General features: G+C 35.8%; 1 protein-coding gene and 1 long non-coding RNA gene across 3 annotated transcripts in view; one reads left to right on the top strand and one right to left on the bottom strand.

Moving 5' to 3' along the window:
• Positions 1–11,900, top strand: part of LOC138755342 (uncharacterized) — a 34,147-nt gene extending 22,247 nt beyond the window's left edge. The window contains exons 2-5 of the long non-coding RNA XR_011352212.1: positions 4,817–4,903; positions 8,054–8,207; positions 9,257–9,404; positions 11,689–11,900. This is a non-coding gene — a long non-coding RNA (uncharacterized lncRNA). The remainder of the gene's footprint in view (positions 1–4,816; positions 4,904–8,053; positions 8,208–9,256; positions 9,405–11,688) is intronic.
• znf704 (zinc finger protein 704) overlaps positions 4,025–22,605 on the bottom strand; it is a 154,395-nt gene continuing 135,814 nt past the window's right edge. For both annotated transcript variants that reach the window (XM_069921142.1, XM_069921143.1), the window contains exons 8-9: positions 11,673–11,770; positions 4,025–10,355 (exon numbers count right to left, since the gene is read on the bottom strand). In XM_069921142.1, the coding sequence (XP_069777243.1) occupies positions 10,244–10,355; positions 11,673–11,770 (210 nt within the window). In that variant the 3' untranslated portion in view covers positions 4,025–10,243. The remainder of the gene's footprint in view (positions 10,356–11,672; positions 11,771–22,605) is intronic.

Here is a 22,605-nt window from a genome sequence, read left to right as displayed (position 1 = left end):
TATCTGTACCTGCAGGACTGTAAGGGGACAGGACAACACCTGGCCGGCTGTCAATCAGTCGGCCTAAATGGATCAACCCCCACCTGGTCGGGTGTCAATCACCCTCCGGGATATAAACCTGCACTGGCCTCACTCAGAGTTGCTGCAGCCACAGCCAGCCTGGCTCTGTGGAAGTCTTTGTGGATTAAAGTCTGTTGTAGTTTTTATCTTTGTGTGTGTCTGACTCTGGCTAACAGTGCACCACACTCATCAATATAAATATTGCTTCTTCCCTCAAAGACATTCAACAATGTCTCTTTCTATCCAAGGAAATGATTTGCAGATTATTCCCTTTCCAATCCAGAGCACTGCCCCCTATGCTCTGCTGCCAATCTCTTCATTTCACTGTTATCAATTTATCTCCACAATCTTCTGGAGCTCCTTATCTTTTTACATACACAGTATTTCCAGCAGCTGATACCCTATTTTCTTCCTACACTGGTGCCTTCACAGGGAGCTGTTTAAACTTTAAGACTGGTTGCATTTTCTACATCCTTTAAGTTGCCAACAGCTAAGCTGTAAGGAGGTGAAGAAAGTATTGGTTAAAAAGCCCAGATATTTAAGTAAGACAATATATATGCATACATATAATCATGAATAGCAATTTTTAAATTTCCCCTTTTTTAAAACAATATACATGAAACACTGACTGTATATGAAGATTTTTATTAAATAATACATATTTACAATTCTGCAATGGTCATACTTGTAATTAACCAGTGCATTCATTTTTTTTTTGTTTCCCTGGCACTGGATTTAAGTTCATCAAAGATAAAGACACACATCTTTTCAAAACATTTATCACTTTTCAAAGACCAATAGCAATTAGGCCTAGAGTAGACAATGGAAACTGTAAAATTTCTATTAAACAAACTCCAGAAATCACAGTGACCAAATTAGCTAATTAACCTTTTTAGGTAGAAATGACCCAATTAGGATCCCTAAATATTACAAAGAATACCTGACTTGTCAGATTTCCAGCTCCAATTAACTTTCAGTTAATCCACATTGTATTTTTATGTACCACACAACAGGAGTCAAATGTGTCAGTAGCTTAACTCTTCCAGCAATGAGAAATCCAAAATTGTTTCACACCCCCCCCCCCCCCCCCCCACTAAAAGCTGACCTGGGCCAAACTACCAGGCCAGATGAGCCCCAAATCCTACTGGAATGTACAGCTACTCTGTCACAGACACAAATAAACACAGTGGTTTTACTGTCTTCACAGTATATGGAAACTGGTAATGTGATATAAAGTATATTAAACAGTTAAAATATGTAATATGTACAGCCTGTTATTAACTAGCACAGAAGTTTCCTTTTATTAGTTAACAGTCATCATGAATATCACACTGAACATTGTGAGTCACTGTATTTAGTCAGTGAGAAACAGGAATTGCTATCTTCAGGCTTGGAATGTTAAGGTGAAATCTTTATCAATGATTTATTTTATAGTATTTTTAATACCTATACTGTACTGAACATAGCAAGATTTTTTTTTCAAATGCAGTTTTCCAATAATCAGAATTTAAACAGATAAAGTGGTGGTTTTGTTCTGGCTTCAACTGAGATGGGCTCCTGATATTCAAAATTGTCTCCCAACAAATCTGGCCTTCAAAACACTTCAGTTAGCTCTAATTTACAAACTCGTTACAGTTTATTTAATTTTTTTTGTGTGTGGGAAAGATGTGAAGTGACACATAAAGGTAATCCACAAAGAAAGAAACAAATGCAGAAGAGCTCTACTGCAGTGTTCATGCTAAATGATTTTATTTTTCAGTAAACCTTGATTCTACAGTATAATAATGATAAATACCTTTGACGACATCTGTCCCCTATTTAGACGCATGATCAGAATCTGAGACGTTAATTTGGAAAGTGAGTTGAATCTAAATAATGGGGCCTAGTATTTCATTCAATGTGTAGGAGGCAAATAATTCTATTGACACCTAAATAAACATCATTTAGGAATTTTGCCTTTCGTTTGCTCCAGTAAATTGAATCCAATTACAGTATAACTCCAATAATTTGGCACACTAAGGATTTTGGTGGAGCTATATTGTCTGATTTTCCAGTTGATTAAATGTTACTTTAATAATCAGACACTTCATTCACTTTTTTTTCATATGTTACAAGAAAGTATAATAAATTTTCCAGTGAGTTCAGTAAGTTTAAAGGGATGGTGTGAAATGGATGCCTGGTGAGGTTAGAGGGAATACAGGAAACAGATCCTTGTCAATTTAAAGGGAACCTGGTCGTCAGATCCCAGGGTGTTGATGGGAATACTTGAACCAGGACCCCAGTGTGTGAAAGGGAGCATGGAAATCAGGGCCCAGGGCTGTGAAAGGGAGTACTGGAGTCAGCACCTGATGAGTTTGATGCAAATCACCAAGTTTTCCTGATCTCACTATCCTGGCCTAATTTGTACAATCCATTAACTGATCTTGAAACCTTCAGGTCCATATGACTGAGTGCTACCCATAGTGACCAGAATGCTCTGCATATTGACAATTCATCAGAGGTGATGCAAGTATCACTCATAATTTCATAAAGATATAAAAGTTATCTCCTTGATTTGCCCATATACATACATCTCATTTTGTCTGTTGAAATCAGTTTGATTTGATAATATGAAGGTGACAGTCAGTTGCATTAACCATGGATGGAGAGATGAGGATAGAATACTTAAAGATTCTGAAACATATTTAGTGTGCAGTGTTTAAAGTTATAGCAATATTATAAAGATCATAAGAACAAACCAAAGGACATAAGTTTGAAATATTGGTCTTCAAATGCATTGTTCCAACAGGGATTTTAATTTTAGAATATTTACTGACGAAGTTCCTTTCTGAATCTTCTTCTTAATTTATTTATGGGAAATGGAGATAGTTGGGAAGTCCAGCATTATTGCCTACCAACTGAATGTCTTGCCAGGCCATTTCAGTGAACAATAAAGACTTTTCTGTGGATTGAGGGCCATTCTACACACAGACACACACATGCACATACACACATGCGCGCGCACACCACAGGCACAATAGGTTGGGTAATAATGGGTAATGCCCTTTTATGACAAGGTTGCTGTTTCATTGTCATTCTTACAGATACAATTTAATTAACTGAATTACCGCAAATGGTCCAGTAGCATTGTTGGGATTTGAATTTTTCTATTTGGATTATTAATCCAGGCTTTTGGATGAGTAACCTCATTTCCATTCTACCATATTCCAAGTGTGGGACTAAAAATCCTTTAAAGAATTTTGGAATTTCAGTTCACATCAATCTTCATTTTAATGTGCCTCTTGTGTATTATTGAAGTAATTTAAAACCACATATTGTATGATTTAACTTTAAAAAATACTATTGTGAACCTGTAACCTGCTCAGAATATGTTGCCTATTAAATTAGAGCTGTAGATTTTTTTAATGACAGAGAGATTTTAGCCCTGGATGATCATGCCATCAATTGTTCAAGAATTACACAGTGCTCTACTAAATCCTTCGGCATCATTATTTTCCCAAATAATGCAAGATCTTGTTTACAATCTGATAAAATTTGCACCTTAAGCAGATATATAAATGTTTGGCAATGAAATATATAGAGGAATGTTTTACTCTTCATTAGTTACAAGATGCATAGCTTGCAGTTTTATTACATTCAATCAACCATTTCAATGAGAGATTTTTGCATATATTACAACTGTACATACCTATTAAGCCATTAGTCTTTCCAGTAGCCATAAATAATGCTTCAATTTGGAAAAGGGCTCACAAATTTGAAAAAAAAACATAAATGTACACATGAACCTTGATGAACTCTATCAATCAACATGGAATAAATAACAAGGGTCCAAATAAGCAAATGCTCTGAATGTGAGGTGGTGGGGGAAGAGGAAGAGGGAGAGAGAGTTGAGAGAGAGAGAGAGAACGAGAGAGAGAATATCACACAAGAAGACAAAAGAGAGTAATGATTAATTCACAGCAACTTTTTGGGCCAAAGTTTATTTCTTTTTTTTGCAGTTTTATGGTCAGTAGTTCGAAAAATGTCAATTTCTAGATGGTTCTATTCAATGAAAAATATTTGTGAGCCATTGTGACATGTCCAAATTTCCTGCAATGATACTGCTCTTGTTCACCTGAGTAAATCCTACAAATCCAAACATAAGAAATTTGATATGGCTTGAAAAAAGACCTGTCCAACATTTTCTGCCACTTAACAAACCTGTGAAAACAGCAATCCCGAGGTTTTATTTCATTTTTTTTCCAGCAAGTAATGTAGGTCTACATATTGGCAAATACAATGTCCTTTGGTAGAAAACAACATTCATTCACTTGGAAATATTGGTACAAAAGTCTATGAACATCATTTGACATACTGGTAGTTAATTTCTTTAAAAACTATTTTGCCATGTGGCAACTGCAGTTTGTGTCTCAGCACCAGGAAATCACCCGATGAGATTTGTAAATTGTGATTTCATTCAAGAATGTAAATTGTAGTCACTTTTTAGCCAAACTATTAAAAGTCTTGTCTAACAGATACAAAATAATTTCACAGTGAGTCAAATTGCCAAATTTTCCCTAATTAATTGCTATGTTTACTGTCTTTTAGGATATAAAAAAAACATATTATGTACACAAAAAGTGGGCTTAATTAAATTACTTTAGAGTAATTGTGAAATATAGATTGGCACAAACCACTCATATATAAATAATTTATTTCAAGATTTTACAATATTTTTACAGATTTTTATTGTATTGCGTTATGTTTTCTGCTACAGTCTCAAAGGCAAGGTAAATTGACTAGTCTACAGGAAGAGATCAATCAGAAAGAAAAAGCTGCTTGGCAATCAACAAAGTTATTGCAGGTAATAAAGGATATCTCAGGATGGACTCAGAACAACCATAAATATGGTGTCATGGGAATAGCAACATAGTTCGAGCAGTAAGAAAGGCAGAGAGCAGGAGAAAACTATTAGGATTAAATGGATAAGGATGTTGTATGAATTATAGAATAATCAGATTTGGAGGCAAAAATGAAATGTTGAATGGAATGGAATGTAGGATGTTGAATGGTGTGGATAAATATTCCTGTCTGAGAATGGAACAATTGAATTTCATTCTCCATGAAATGGAGAGAATGAGCAATACTGGGAAAAAATGTTAAGAGCTGGTTTTAAAGTGTAAGATTTGGCATTTCTTTGGTCAGAAGACAATGTTGCTCCTTTATTATAATCTTCATTGTCCAGTGTTATTTATAGCATTATTTGAATCAATTCAATATGACAATATATTGTGGAATATCATATGGTTTGAATTTAGAGGATTAAAAATAACATGATTTTACTTCTGTGACAAGACAGCCATTTAATATATCAGAATAGAGGTTATGAGTAATGGAACTGCTTGGATATCAATGGAATGTTCTCTTGATGTCTAGTTTTCAGTTTATTAGTTTAAATATTTTTCACAAAATATATTTCTTGAACCAAGTTCCCTTACAAAATTCAGAAGTCAAACATTTGAGATATGGAATAACATTTGCTCATAGAGTTTATGTGGGAAAAAGTAAATAAAATTTTTATTCACCTGTTTTTCAGTGCATACTCAGATGATGTGGTTTTGTTTAACAGGAAATCACACTGGTTTCTGGGATTGTGAAACCCCTTAATACAGGGTCATCCGTACTTTCAAAGGTGTAATTATTTATAAAATAAAATATTCAAATAAGTCAATTTACTGTTTTTCCTCAGATCCTTCAACATTTGTTCTACTTTTACAAAAGGGTTAACAGCAAAATGAGATTTAAAAAAAAGACTGGGATCTAGAAGGAAGAAGTAACATTTCTCCAGTATTACCAATGTGACCTGTTATTTTGCTCAAGGATATGAGATTTTTGTAAAACACAAATGCTTTTGTTAGATTCAAATGAAGTCATATAACATGATGCAACATTGATTTTTGAATGGAAAGTAGAAAAAAAAACAAGAGCTGTCCATTAATTCAAAGATAGCTCCCATTAGGCAGTCTGAATACATTTACTATTAAATTATTGTGCAAATCATTTAAACAATAAAGGCGCTTGATTTTGGAATATTAGAACTTTCCGTCTCAATATTTTCACGATTAACACGGACTCTGTATCAAGGATATTTTGGACTGTGAGGCAAAAATTCTTGATACGTTTATTGGTATGTTAGTTAACTATATTGGGAGGAGATGATGCAAGATGGGAGGAATATGTGCGAAGAACAAACACAAATAGAGATAAGTTGGGCAGAGAGGCCTGTTTCTAATAATAGTGTGTAGTTCATTGTGAAACTGTTTATATTTGACTAGGAGATCATTACTGGTACTATTACATCTGCTAGACAAGATAAATTAAAGTGTGGCTTTGGTAGATCTTAAAACCCTGTAAAATTAAGCACCTTGTACTTTCGGTGTTTTCTCACTCAGCACACAATAGCACAATGTGACTTGTAAGATAAAATGCAGCGGCACCACTGGCTCAATAGACAATAAGAGCATTCCTATACAGGCAATTTAGAAAAGTAAAGACCGCTTGATCAACCAATTGGGATTACGCGAAGCATGTTTATGATAGAGTCATAATAAGCATTTTATATACACCCACAAATATATATCTATTAAAAAAGGGATGTGCAAACACCATAACATCTGCCTTTTTCCCTAAAATGTTCATCAAACATCAGAATGTTCAATGAACAGGTACAAACTACTTTCTTACGTCTTTTAAGTGCATCATTCAGAAATATTGTCACATTTGGTTTTGCAGTGCAGTCATCTGTGGGAATTATCATCGATGGCTATAAAATGCATCTGCAGGATTAACTAATTCCATCCTGTAATTTGCATACAATGCCACATAACATAATCACAATTTATGGTTTCTGAGTCCCCACATCCATACTTTGTCATACACAACCTTTACATATTTTTCACAAAGTATATTTCTTGAACAAATTGTGCTTTATAATTAGTTCAAATCTTGGTTAAAACATAGTGTTTAAAGGGAAAGAAATGTTAATAATCATGAGGGATCCAAAGTCAGCACAATTCCAATGAGTGAAACATGGCATTAGAAAGTGCATGTTGACCACTACTTCCAAATATCACCATTGGATCTTTTTGATGAAAGATGGTTTCATTAACTAAAATATATTTTCTGTGAGCGGAATTCATTCTTAATTTGTTGGACTGTTTGGCTTAACTAATAACTAATTGAGAGATTATTCCTGCCAATGCCTTGAAACAAGAATTCCTGACCTCTTCAATAAATTAACCACATTATCATTTCTCAAGAATAAATCAAAAGCCATGCAACTTGACTGAGAATTTCTTTGAAATGGATGTAAATGTGCTTTCTAACACACTTACAGTGGAATTACAACAATAGAGCAGAAATATCCCCAAGAAAAATTACAGCTGAAGCTACTGACAATAATTCAGATGTCTGAGATGATTTCAATTCTAACATCAGCAGTCTATCAATGCACAATGCTAAGATTATCTTCTTGAACTTTTCAAAATTACAGTGTGTTTACTTTCTGAAACACAGAAAATCCTAACCAGTTTAGTGTCCATTCCTTCACAATTTTAAAACAGTTTTACTACATAATATTGATGATGATGAGGTACTTCTAATATTGTCAGGAATTACTATAAGTTGAGGAACATATTAAAAATTGGAACAAGACATTGTATAAATGATCAACAATGAAGCTTATCAAAAACTGAACACATTTTGAGAAGATTGGAACTATAAATTGTATCATTCTGGGTGACATGCAGTATAATTTAAACTGCAGAATATTTAAGAAATAAAAGTGGTTGTTCGTGAATAATACAATTTTTAATATACTTTGATATGATTAACAATTTAATATAGTCATAAACAATAGAACGACTGTGAAACTTAAATGGTTGACAAAAAAAATCTTTATGCAAGTGTTATTATATCGAAGAGCCTCACATAAAATAGATCAGTATTGTTTTAGATTTGTTCCAGATTTTCTGAAGAAGGTGACTTTTCAAACTGCATGCAAGTCTGGCATCAAGGGGAGGCATTTGATTAGGAAATGCTTTGTTTGACCAATACATGGAAATAAGGAGCACTGGGATGGATGCACCACCTGCTAGTTTTCTACAATGGTAAGAATTGCTTTTAAATTGAAATCCATTATTGATTTTATTAATAAAAGGTTAATCTCACTTCCTTAATGATTGCAATTTTCATTTTTTAATAGATTTTGTTCTTTTTTAATGATGGCTAGTTTCAAAACATTGAACCCAGCTATCATTTCAAATTGGTTCTCTACTATTGTCCAGAAAGCATTTTAAAGCATATTGAATATTTTTAGCGAAATGCATAGTAGATAAAATTTATCACCCTAAATGTTATCTGAAAGCTATTTGTCTAGGTGCCATTTATATCAAACTATCTGCTTCTTTGGTATGATTTTCCCTATCATCCAGTTCAGTAATCTGAGAAATTCTAACAATTATGTTACATCCCAGTTTTTAAAAAATCAGTTAAACTACATGCCGTTTCCTCCAATGGCAGCTTTATTTAGCTGGACCTGGCAAAGGATGGACATACTAATTGGTAATCTTTCATTTTCTACAAGGAGATTGGTTTCAGTTGTAAGAATTTAATTGGCTTAACATTTCAATAAAATAGCACTAGGTACCATATACCTCTGGCTTTACTTGCCAAGTGAAGTGCCAACAATTTGTGGGTAATTTTCACCCTCATTACCTTCTTGGCAATCTATTGGAGTGGGTGATCATTTGCTACAGAATCTACTTGAGTTTCACTCCATTACTTTCAGATAGATTTATCAATGGTGAGCTGTTCGCTCTGTTAACTTACTTCCTCGGTGTTGACTGGGAACATTCATACATACCACTGTCTCACCCAATATTGTGCTGTGCAAGTTTACAAGTTAGAAGAGGACCTCAGCCAACATGACAAAATTTAAGCAATCCCTGCTACACTCCATTGGTAATGTTAAACAAAACTGACATCAATTCAATTGCACATTCCTTGTTCAATGATCCAGTTCAATGCACATCCCTAACAAGTCCACTAGTTTGTAATACAGAACTACATATCATTTACTTATCATTTGTTACATTTTTTTGCATTATAAAGCAACAGATCCTGGCTGGTGTTTCAAACTGTCTTCTTAATCTTGCAGCCCAATCAGTTTTGCTTTCATAGACATTTATCACGCCATTGAGAAGAAATAATTTCATCCTCCATTCCATGGGACCCTGATCTTGCAATTTTCTCCGCCTCAGAAGACAATATCTTCAGATGTGTGCAGTGTTTCATTTTAATTAAATGTAAGTAGCTTATGCAAAGAAATCTCGAGAAACACCTGCAGAATGTATTTTTTACCAGAACAGTGAAATGTGGAATTTGAAATTGCATAAAGGTACTGGAGCAAATAATAAAAGGGGAATGTAGATAAGTGCATGAAGAAAGAGCAGTGATGACATTGTTTAATGGGTTTAATGTATCGTATATGTTGAACGTTGAGTGGGTGAGGAGGGGGGAGGGAAGGGAGGGGGGAAAAAGGGGAGAAAATGACACTGTGTATATTCAAGAGGGAAATGTTTATGTGTATTTTGGTCAATATGGTTCATAGTGTGAAAAATTTAAAAAAATTAAAAAAAAGAGTAGAAAGATACATAGATTGAATGAGATGAAGTAAGTTGGGAGAAGGCTCATGTGAAGCTTTTGTGCTGTAAAATTTTAAAGGATTGCATGTAATACTGCTCAGAAGAACAGTGAACGCATGGCAAAAATATAAACAAGAGCATTTCATTATGTCAACGATGCGTTGACACCCATCAGGCTTTCTGAGAAGCCTCCATGAATAAATCAAATATTTGAATGTACTTCATTTCCCGGTTAAGTCAATATTTCAAAGCAATAAAGAAATCTTTGCTTCAGAACTCCCTCATCATTTTACTCCACTTGCACATAAAAAGAGATTTCCATGTAATGCATCTTCCATCACTGGCATCTGAGTAAGCTGCTCAGTTCTGTATAGATTTCTTTTAAGTGCATTTTGTTTGATATGAGTGTTGCTGCTACAATTATAAATGTACAAAAAAAGTTTAGTGCTTCAAAGTACCATTCTTTATAGCTGCCCAATAAGGCCTTTCACAATTCCCCTCTAATCAATAAACCTCTGGCAAGCTTTCTTCCAACGGCAGGCAGTACACCACATATCTCGATTTTCCATACCATATACTTTTCGGCATTTCTTTCCTTCTCCACGGATTTTTCTGGGGGTGAGAATAAAAACAAAATTCATCTTGGAGCTTGGAGGATCGTGTCCCCTTTCAGTACACCACTTATAATAACAAAAACATGAGAACAATTTTCACTACCATTAAAGACCATTAAAGAAATGTTGATTACCATTAATCAAGTTGCACTTTCAAAAATCACCTCAAAGTAGAAAATTGTCTCAGGTTATTTCTTTAACTTGTGGATTATTGATAAGGAAGGCTTAAAAATCTGTTATCTCTCATTAAAAAGTTCACCTCATTTTTAATTTGCTGAATAATTAATTCTCCGTATTTGCTTATTTTATACCAATCACTGCCTTCCATGAGAACAAAGTCAAGATTAGATTTATTCTCATGCACACAAAAGGAACAGACAAACTGGACAGGGATATTTTCATGTTGTAAGGCACAATAGACTAGAACATCAATAACATGTCTTGGATCTTTAAACAGTCCGAACCGAAGGCCAATGAATGTTTTGTTCAGGGGCCACCTTCTGTTAATTTCAAAAATGTACACAAGGTGTTGTATGTTCAACCATTGAGGAATGCAGAAGGATCACTGGATTGGCCTATCCAGGATTGGAATTGTAAGGTGGAGGTTAGAGCTTGAGATGATAGGAATTAATGTCAGGGATTAATGGTGGGATGGGTGAAATGGAGGGAGAGTGCTGAGTTGGCAGATTGGTAATTAGTGACAATAATCGATTTGAGATTTAGGGAACATGGGAAAGAGTAGGAAAAGTGCATTATTCAAAGGAAATTGAAATGAGGAGCCAAATTCTGTGACCCAGAACAGATTGAACCAGGCACCATTGAAGCAATGTTGCAGAAGCAGGGCTCACATATGCAGAAAATGCTGCTTCCATGTGAAGACATGTAAATTGCACATTGATGCTTCCACCGCACATCTCTGGATTCTCTGTAGATTTTAAGTTGAAAATACAGAGGAACAAGAAAGAAAGTTGTGACCTGCATGCCACTTGCAATCAGTCTCAGATTTTCCTTCACATACTATTTTTCATTAAAATTGAATCACAAAGCAAAAAGTTGTGGTGCCTTAAGATTATTGATAGGTACATATATATTATTGTAATGAATAATACATGTTCAGAATTATATACGAACAGAAAGTTTAATATACTGAATATAGGTCAACATTTTATTGTGTCTTTTTCATGATTGTTTAAAGGGTAAATATTTTGGGTTAAATGTTACCCTAATTAAAGAAATATATCTTGAATTATTTGTAACTGATTTTGATGCTGTAACAGATGAATTGTACATTGTGAGTGAACAATATTTACTGTACCTTGTTCCAACCACAGGTCTAGGTGGAGAGGAAAGTGACGAGAGGGTCTGCTGACGCTGCTCTCCCGTGCCCAGGGATTGACTGTGGGTCGGTGAAACCTAGCATGTAGAAAACAATGTCCATCAGTCCCAATGACTTTCAGTTCCAGTGAGAAGTGTCCACTTGCAAACTACTTTAGATTTGGTAAAAACCCTGTAAAATAAAGCAAGCATTGCACTTTCTCTAAAAGGGTGTTAAAGTTATAAATTATTTTAGTGATAAAGGGATATGCTTCCTGTCCTATGTTTATCACAAGACTACCTTTCGAGAAAATATAAATGAATATGATTTCTTCAGTTTTATGTCCTGTGAATGAAAAATAACCTTACCTGTAGTTGGGTAACTTGAAAAATAAATCAGTCCCATTGATAATGGTCAATGGAAACTAGAACTGTTCAAAAATATCTAACTTTATATAGTTAGATTTTTTTTTACTGTATGGTGTTCAGAATTTACCAATTGGAAGCCATTCTAAAGTAATTGAAAAACCTCATAATGATAAATTCTGGAAAGATAAAGTGTTGTTAAATTTTATATCATAGTTCTTTTTACTGTTCTGCTCAAAACCACATACACAATGATATTTCAATTGTACTGTGTAACTCAGACACCTATGTTAAAATAGAAATTATTACATCAGGCTAACAATGTTCTACCCCTTCTCACAGCAGGCTGACAGCTACAAACAACTATCTATTTAAATTCATTCATGGGATATGAATATTGGAAATTAGATTGGCACTCAGTGATGTACTGAGATAAGGCGGTGCTACGAAAGACCCGTTTTTGGGGCTGAAATGCTAAACTTGAAGCTTCGTGTGTTCTCAGTAAAATGTTAAAGATCCCAAGGGACTATTTTTGAAGCGACATGATTATCCCCAATGTCTTGGCCAATAATTATCGCTGAGGCAGTATCACTGAAAAATAGCTCTGCTGGAATGTCATTGGCCTGAAGCTCTGCTTCTCCCTCCACAGATGCTCCAGGATCTGTTGGGTCTTTCAGGCATTTTCAGATTTTCATCTGCAGTAATTATTGCTTTTAGTCTAAAAATAACTTGGCTAGACAATTCCAGGCTGAAGTTTTAACTCTTAAGTCTAAATTTATTTGTCACAAGTAAAAAGGGTTCTTCTGTGAACAAACCAACAGGTTATCTCTAACATTCATATCGTTGCATAAACAACTTCCAGCTGTTACGCCTCACCAGCAGCAATTGAAGGACACATACACAGATGAGTTAAGTTTAAGTCAAAATTTATTAACAATAATAGAATTGCCTCAATAAACTTAACACCCAAACATATGCCTTTATGGCAACTCTACATCAATCACAGATATTTATAAGGTGTATGTGGGGGGGGGGGGGGAACCCAGACCATTACAATCCAAGCTCAAAATGCTCCAAAAGAAAACTCCCAAAACAAAACTTCAAGTCAGTCACATCGAGTCCATCAGTCAAAAAGTAAAGTCTGAACTCCAGGTTCAGCTTCCATACCACACTGTGATGCCTCCAGTAAGTGTGTTTGGTTGCACGCTGGTCTCCTTGTTGGGCGTGGAGACAGATGGCCATGATTGTAGACTTACGACTTTTTTGAGATTCGAATGGGGCAGCAACCACTTTTGATTTCTTCACATGGGAATTTTCACCCAGTGACCTCCTAGACCTTCATGCCTCCAAAGCCCATTTTAGGGTTAACAAGTGACCTTCTGACACACAAGTCTTCCCCTCTAAACACCCTGTCTTGAGCATAAAGTGACTTCTGTCACAAGAAGTCCTCTTCTTGGAAAGAGACTGGGGAAGCCCAGGTTGGTCTCACGTACACTCTGGGTATCAGAGCGGCACAAACTGCTGTCAGGACAACAGTGCTGGCACCTGCAGACAAAGTAGCTCAGTCTCCTTTCTCCCACTGAAACTATTGGTTGAGCACAGTGGCAGACAGTTATGGACGGCAGTGCTAGCTGAAGCTGCCAGGTGAGCACACATACACAGACTGACCGTCTGACTGATTGCCCTTTGACCAACCGACTAACTAACTAACCAGTTCAAAACTTAGCGTGCTGGGTTCTTCAACTGCCCCAGCGCGTGCCTTCTGCTCTCCTGATTGGTGGAGAGGGGCTGACTACAGTAGGCATGCTCTCCATGAGCCCACCAACTTCCAGTGTGTGGCTTTCGCACTTCTGACAGCTTTTTCAGCACTTCCCATGTAGCTGTCAGTTTTCCCTTCGATTCTTCAGCACTTCACAGCAGCACACAATCCTCTCCCTCCTGCCATAGGTTCAGTCCTGTCCCTGGTAGGAAAATAAAATTGTCTAGCATCCATAACACAGTGTATAGGATAACAATGAAAAGTAAGATCAATTAACACCAGGCAAGGGCAGTTTGTAATGGGGTTAATTCAGGAGCCTGGTAGGAACTGGCTTTCAACTTGTTAGTGCTAGCTTTCATACGCTTAACCCTTCTCCCCAATCAGAAGAGGGAGAAGAGAATGTGAACAGGGTTCGATGGTTCTTTCAGTATGTTAGCTGCCTTTTGTAGACAGTTAAATATGCAGATGGATTATGTTCTGAGCTGCATTCACTACCTCCAGCAGCTTCTTCCAAAATCTTGAGCAGTGCAGCTTCCATACCACACTGTGATGCCTCCAGTAAGTGTGCTTTCGATGGTGCACCTGTATAAGTTGTTGAGGGATGGGGGGACATACAGAATTTCCTCAGTCTTCTTTATTGACCTTCATTTATCCCAGGTCAGGTCATTTGAGATATTTATTCTGAAGAACTTGATGCTACCTTCTCATTCAACTTAAACGCTATTAATGTAGGACAGGGTGTGGACTCTGCCCTATCTTCTGGTCAATGATCATCCTCTTTGTTTTATCAAGATGAGAGAGAGCTTGTTAACCTAACACCATGCCACTAGACTTTTATCCCTTATTCCATCTCATTTTCCAAATTTGCTGTGGATAATATGGATACCTTGTTTTCTTGGTTACAAAAGTACCTGATTTGACTGCAAGGAATCTTGTGACTTTCAGCCACCATGTAATATTTCACACAGGTTTTAAAAATTCTGGGCAGAATTTAATCAATAGAATTTTTTTTAAAACACAGAAATCCTGCGATATTGCCAAAAGGAAGATTCGGCATTATGCCGGCTTTGGTCATTTACACAGAACCAAACAAAGCACTCCACCCAGTAGGAGAATTTCTCCGGGGCCTCTGGGGACAGAGGGTCGACCTGAAGCATGCCGGACTTCAATAGAGCTTCCATCCCGTCTTCAAAAGTAAGGTATTAAAATTGTAACATGATCGATAGTAGTCGGAGACTCGTGAGGAACACAAACATGCTTTTATTAACTTATAACTAATGGCCAGTATTCACAGAGGCCTTCAGATGAATCTGGGGTAAGGCAGGAAAACAGGGTTTATATTGGGACCACCAGGGGCAGAGCCAAGAGGAGGGGTCAGCTGTTACACACAGACAGTAAATTCCAGTTCACTGCAAATGACCAATATTTTCTCCAATGTTACACGAGCAGCTCCACCTGAGCATCTCCTGATGCTGGTTCTCAGGCCTTGTAATGAAGCATTGAACTGAGCTCATGGACAATATTTACATTTGGTCAAACACAAAGCCAGTGCTCCCTCTGACTGCACATCATGGCTACATCATTAAAGTGGACCCTCCATAAAATATGCTCCAGTGGCTGTCACAAGAAGCAATACAGGAAAGGGCTGAAAACCAGTAGAATGTGGCCCTACAGACCATTATGTGATTCTCTGCAATCTCTCTATGAATCTGAGAGGTAAATAGATTCTTGATTTGGTAGGGAATTAAGGATTGTGGGTAGAAGGCAGGAAAATGGGGTTGAAAAGGATAGTAAAATAGTCATGATGGAATGGTGGGTGAACTTGATGGGCTGAATGGCCTGATTCCACTCGTTTGTTTTATGTCCTTATGGAGGTGACTATATAGTTATTGCAGGCGACAGGGGTTGATTCTCATCTGACCTTTGTCTGGTAAATTTTGAAAATAAGGTCCATCTTTTTGTATGCTTCAGTGAAAATGTTGATGACAAGTTGGGGCATGCCTTCTGAGTGTGCACAAACACAAGTGTTGTCTGTGTACAGCAATCAACTACTGAACTTTGAGGGACCTTACAACATAGTCCTCATAGGTTGAACAGCTTCTGCCTAGCTCTGAATAATTCTACTCCCATGGGGAGTTTGCTGTAACAAGACCCGGAAAAACATGAACCACTTCCCCTGAACTCGAGACTCACCTTACAGCACAGTTCAATGGAAAAATCCATCATCACCTTCCACATACTAGTGCAGCCTTTGGTTGATTAAGGAGAACCAAATTTGGTTCCTCAACTTGTACATAACATACTTTAATATAGTGATGGTCCATACGCTTCTGAGATCTGGACTGTCTACAGCAGCCACCACAAGTCACTGGAAAAGTACCATCAACACTCTATCCACAAAATCCTATACTTGCACTGTTGGAATAAGTGAATCAATGCCAGCGTCTTCTCTCAAACCAACATCTTCAATATCGAAGACCAAGTTACTCTCAATCAGCGACAATGTTTATCATATGACTGACACCATACTCACGAAATAGACATTGTATTCCAAACTCTATCAGGTGGCCAGAGGAAAAAATTCAAGGATGTGGTCAAAGCTTCCTTGAAGAAATGCAACATCCTGACTGAAATCTGGGAATCCTGACTGACTCCTGGGAATCTGCAATTCATGAGCACTCAAAGTGCACAAGAATAAGTTGGAACCCATGCATTAATATCAAGAAGGAGCAAGTTACCTCACACTTTCCACCTGCTGTCTTGTCTGAAAACAATCTGAAACTCCCATATTGGGCTCATCAGTAACTTCAGAACCCACAAAACCAGAATGGAAGCAAGCTTTCTTGAGTGATTGTCCAATAAGAAGACGATTATGGATAAAAAGATTGTGAATATCCTTCAGAGATTAAAGCTTTTGCATTTAATATTTCACAACTTAAAAAGATTATTGGAGAAACTAATACTGACCAGCTAAGAGTAAAACAAAATCATTCTAATTTGCTTAAATGTTTCTTTGTGCAATAAAGCCTAAGATTCATAGAAATTATTCAAGTTAAAAGAAGTAAAACATGCTTTTAGAGTACAATAGCAATTGGCATGTAGATATGAAACTATGCTCATTAGATCTCAGGATTTGGAAGATGAATAATGAGCTTTTGATTTAGTTTAAATTCGCCAGGGGATTGAAGTACAATACAACAGTGTAGCACTGCCTTGTAACAAAGACATTAATTGTTCATATCATAATTCTTAGCGCTGACAACACTCTCATCTGTATGCTCTAATGGGAAAAATATGATAATTCACTTAAGAGACATTGAGTGCAATTACTATAAATCATGGTCCTCATACTAATAACAATGCTTTCTACAGAGGAACGGGTAAGCATCTGCACCACATCAAGTGACTCAGACTGACCCGGTAAAAGAACTGATCGTGGATATATGTGCACCATTTTATTTTACATAAAGGTCATTGAAATCCACCACTCTGAACTGAATTGCCACAAGTCCTGAATGCACTAATTATTAGGCAATCTGAGCACTGAACTTATTATAAGACACTGTCAGCTGCATTTTCAGATCAGTGACACTGGAACGACAGAGCATTCCAATCTAGTCCTGGAAAGGTTGTGTCCTTAGTTATTGTAAATCATTTGCTCCACCACTGTCTTTTTCCAGACAGCGTTGATACTGATGGTCATCTATATCCTTCACACAAACAAAAATCAATAACAGGCACTGTACTCATCATGGTCAGTTTTTATGAGCTGGTTGGGGAAAGCACTGCATCCATTTCCTGTCATGTAATTCATTCCCTCATCACCACAATGCAAATCACTGAGAATTGAACTCTACTCACAGAAGATAAAAGAATGAAGTTTTCAAAAGAAGTAGCCTTATATGGTAATTTATTGAGTAACTACATCCAATTCTGCACTTCCCAAGTCAGATGTAATGTTTGATATCTATCGTAGCACAACTATATTCAAGCAGTAAACTATTTCCTTACCAATATTAGAATTTATTCATTGATAGCCAGACAGACAGTCTGGTCTACAGTAAATGTGTTCTTGAAGGGTTGGGTGAAGAAAAATAAAGGGAGTTTTTTTTAACATTGCTGGGTATGAGCTCCAGTCAAGACCTGAGAGAGAACAGGAAAAGTTCACAAAAAGACACCTGGGTGAATTTGAATGAAAATCTCCACAGGTTTTCTGACTTACACTTGGTTTGGTGTGATCTAAATTTCAGTGGCTCCAAGAAGCAATCTACGAGCACTGGTAATACTTTCACAAGGTGCATTCTAATGCTTCTCTTTACTTTTTAAAATATTTTTAATTGCATTTAATAGAAAAAACTCGACACATGGTCTTCTAATTAATAACATAAATCAAATCATATTATATCATATACATAACACACAAAAATTGTAAATCAAAAGTCTAAGCATAATTATTTAATTAACCTATCCCATTCAAAACATTGAATTTTAAGAATACAGTGAGTTAACTGTAGAATAATATAGCCAAAATTAATGAATAGAAAATAGATGAGATATAATTAAGATTCCCATATTTAAAAAAAGGGATTTTATACTTCTCAGGTATTTTCAATATGATCAATATTAATGATCTGTAGTGTGTTGTGAGCGAGCGCAGTGAAGAGACTGAGAAAACAGGCTGTGAGCTCCAGTATCACAACTGCTTTCATTTGAATCTCACGCTGCAGCCTTTAAGCCTCATTCCGTTCCGTCCCTGATGTCCTGACGCTTGTGTCTCAATGATGCAAGCACGTACATGACCTTCCGGTCTGGACCAGAAGAGACGGTCCCATGATGCAATCTTTGCCACAGCTGCCCCACCAACCGCACGTTCGCCGCTACAAGAATGTGCATCGCCACAGATCCACATTAAACCCTTCTTTACCTAATTTATCTCTCATAATAATAAGAAAAAATAAAGGCTTCTCACACTGTTTTAGCCATACTTTTTACTTTTTAATGTACTTTATCATTATTTTCATATGTAACTATGTATTTTGCACATGTTAAAATGAATAAAAAGATTGAAAATAATATGTATTTTTTAAATTCAAAAATACAAACCTTATTTCTACTATACGAAGAGCAGTATATCCAAGGGGATTGTTACTGTGGTACTGCCCATTTCACAGTGCACTCTGCATTTCATGTAAAAATAGTCTCAGAATCAGAACTTATTGTCGTGAACATGTCAGGGAAGTTGTTGCTTTGCAGAAGCATCACAGATGCTATAAATTATATTTTAAAATAAATAAATTAGTGTAAAAAGAAGTAAAAAGCAAAGTTGTGTCTGTGATTCATTGCCCATTCAGAAATCTGATGGCTGAGGGGAAGAAGCTGTTTTTGTACCGATGGGTGTTCGTCTTCAGGCTCCTGCACCTCCTTCCTGATTATAGCAGTGAAAGAGGACATGGAAATGGTGGTAAGAATCCTTGAGGATAGAGGCTGATTTCTTAAAACACTGTCTCTTGTAGTTGTCCTCGATGAAGTGATGACTGATTCCCATGATGGTGCTGGCTGAGTTCAATACTTGGCTGAGTTCAATACACTCTGTAGTCTTTTCCTGTTCTGTGCATTGGTACATCCATACAAGAGAGTGATGGAACCAGTCAGAATGCTCTCCACTGTACACCCGTCGAATTTGCAAGTCTTTGGTGACATACCAAATCTCTTCAAACTCCTCATGAAGTATAGCCAGTGGTGAGCCTTCTTTGTGATTGCATTGACACGAAAGGACCAGGACAGATTTTCGTTGATGTTGACACCAGGAATTTGAGGTTCTTAACCCTTTCTACTAGTGACCTCTTGATGAGTACTGGTTTGTGTTCTCCTGATTTACCATTCCTGAAGTCCACAATCAGCTCCTTAGTTTTGCTAACATTGAGCGCAAGGTTGTTGTTGAGACAGCACACACCCAGCTGATCTATCTCATTCCTGTACGCTTCCTCATTGCCATCCATGATTCTGCCGACGACCATGGTGTCATCGGCACATTTGTAGAATTGCTTTTGAATTGTTCCTAGCCACACAGTCATGGGTGTAGAGTAAGTAGAGCTTTGGACTAAGCACGCATCCTTGAGGTGTGCCTGTGTTAAATGTCAGTGAGGAGGAGACATTATTTTCAATTCGTACTGACTGTAGGGGGTCCAGATTTTGGAACTTGTTGACCAGTACTGAGGGTATGATGGTGTTGAAAGTTGAGCTGTAGTCAATGAAGTCTGATGTTCATGTTGCTATTGTCTATGTCAGGGTTTCACAAAACTTTTTCTTTCCACTCACATACCACTTTAAGTATTCCCTATGCCATAGGTGCTCTATGATTAGTAAGGGATTGCTTAAGGTGGTATGTAGGTGGAAAGAAAAAGTTTGAAAACCACTGCTTTAATCATACCTAATTGACTTGTTATGTTCACGGTTTCATAACTCCAAAGGAAATGGCAATTTTTCTCAAGCAAAATATTTTAGTAACAATTGGGTCTAGAGCACTGTTTCTCAACCTTTTTTCCCCCCTCACATACCACCTTAAGTTATCCCTTACTAATCACAGAGCACTAATGGCATAGGAGTGGTATGTCAGTGGAAAGAAAAAGTTTGGGAAACCTTGGACTTTGTGATCCAGAGCTGAGTGGAGAGCCAGCAAGATTACATCTGCTGGGGAGCAATTGTTGCGGTAGGCAAACTGCAGTGAGTCCAGATTTTTACTTAGATCTGAGTTCATTCTGGCCATAACCAACCTCTCAAAGCATCTCATCACAGTAGCTGGTGTCATCGGCACATCTGACTGTTTATAGCTTCCCTCGGACTTCCTGTAAAGATCTGGATTACCAGCCTTAAACGCCATTGACCCTACCCTCAACAGGTTGCAAATCTTTTGATTCATCCACAGTTTCTGGTTGGGGTACTCAGGGTATGTTTACAGGGGAACACATGTAGGTTTTTAATAAAAATTATTTAATTGTTACATGTATTAAGATCATATAAAATGCAATAGATTGATAAGAAAGAATACACTGGATATAATTTAAAATTAAAACATATATACCTACTAATTCTAATTACATATAATGAAGTATATAATAAATATATATATAAAATATATATATATATATATATAAAATTAACTAATTTTATATATATATATATATAAAATTAACTAATTTTATATAAATATGACAACTAATTCTAAATCTATAGCCAAGGGGTGGATGAAGTTCAAGATAAAATATATAATTATATACTACTACAATTATATAGTATTCATATATTTATAACACCAATAGATTGCATATATGGAGGCAAAATTTTTGAAAAATTATCATATCTATTCCTTAAATTATGTGATATTTTCCAGAGGAATACACCTATTTATTTCTCCATGCCATCTGTCCAAATCCAAATCTGTGTCCAGTTTCCAGGAGACTGTTACACATTTCCCAGCTACGGCTAATGCTATTTTAAGAAATTCTTACTGAAATAAATTGATTTTTAATATCACCCTAATTCCTGAAATATTTTCAAGTAAAAACGACATAGGGTCTTGAGGGAGCCTAATATTTATTACCTGCTGAAGAAATTTTATTAAATTTGTCAAAAATGGTTCAATTTAGGACATAACCATGTAGAGTGTAAAAAGGTACTGACATCTTGATTACATCTGAAATATTTATTTGACAAATCAGATTTCAATCTATTAAGTTTTTGCAGTGTAATGTATAATTGATGTAAATAATTGTACTGTACCATTCTATATCTAACATTTATTGTGTTTTTCATACTATCATAACAAATTTCAGACCAAATCTTTCCATTTATATCTACACCTAAATCCTTTTCCCAGCATTATCTCGATTTATGAAAATCTTTCTTCTTTGTACATTTTAATAATAATAAATGCATAGCTGATATAAACTTCTTAATATTTATATTCAATACTAATGTCTCTATTTCATCTTGTTTAGGTAATAGATTTGGTGTAGTCATCTTTTCTCGCAAAAATGCTTTTAATTAATAGTAGCTAAATATTGTATTGTTTTGTAACCCATATTTTTAAATTAATCAAATGCCATTAAATTTCTTCCATGATAATAATCTTTAATAATTTTAATTCCTTTATTTGATTAATTTATAAAATGTATATTATTCAATGCAAATGGGATCCATTTGTTTTGCGTTAAAGCCATTTTAATTATCCCATAATCCCTAATTCCCATCTGCACATGAAATTTATGCCATATGTTTATCAAATGTTTTAATATTGGGATGTCCTTTACTCCAATTAATAATTTATCATTCCATTTGTATATAAATTCTTCAGGAACCATTTCACCTATTTTATTCATTTCTATATTTATCCATACTACTTTTCCTCCTTTTCAAAAAATGAAATTTTAATTGAATCACTTTATATTAATATTCAAAATTTGAAAGTTGTAGATCTCCTGCTTTAAATCTCCAAGTCAGTTTTTCTATTTAAACTCTAGACATTTTTCCCTTCCATAAAAATTTTCTTATACACTTATTCAAGTCTTTAAAAAAAATTGGTATAGCAACAGGTAGGGATTGGAATAAGTACTGTAAATGCAGAAAAATATTCATTTTAATACAATTAATTTGACCAATTAGTGCAATAGCCAAATCCATCCAAATCATCTTCAATTTTCAAAAATAAAGGGCCATAATTAATTCTAAATAAATTTTTTTACATCTTTCTTATTCCCAAATACTTTATTCCATTTTCGGGCCATTTAAATTGCATCCTTTGTTTACATTA

This window comes from Narcine bancroftii, chromosome 2 (assembly GCF_036971445.1).
Source record: "Narcine bancroftii isolate sNarBan1 chromosome 2, sNarBan1.hap1, whole genome shotgun sequence".
Classification (NCBI taxonomy): domain Eukaryota; kingdom Metazoa; phylum Chordata; class Chondrichthyes; order Torpediniformes; family Narcinidae; genus Narcine; species Narcine bancroftii.
Note: the sequence above shows the minus strand (reverse complement) of the source record. Positions and strands in the feature narration are given on the sequence as shown.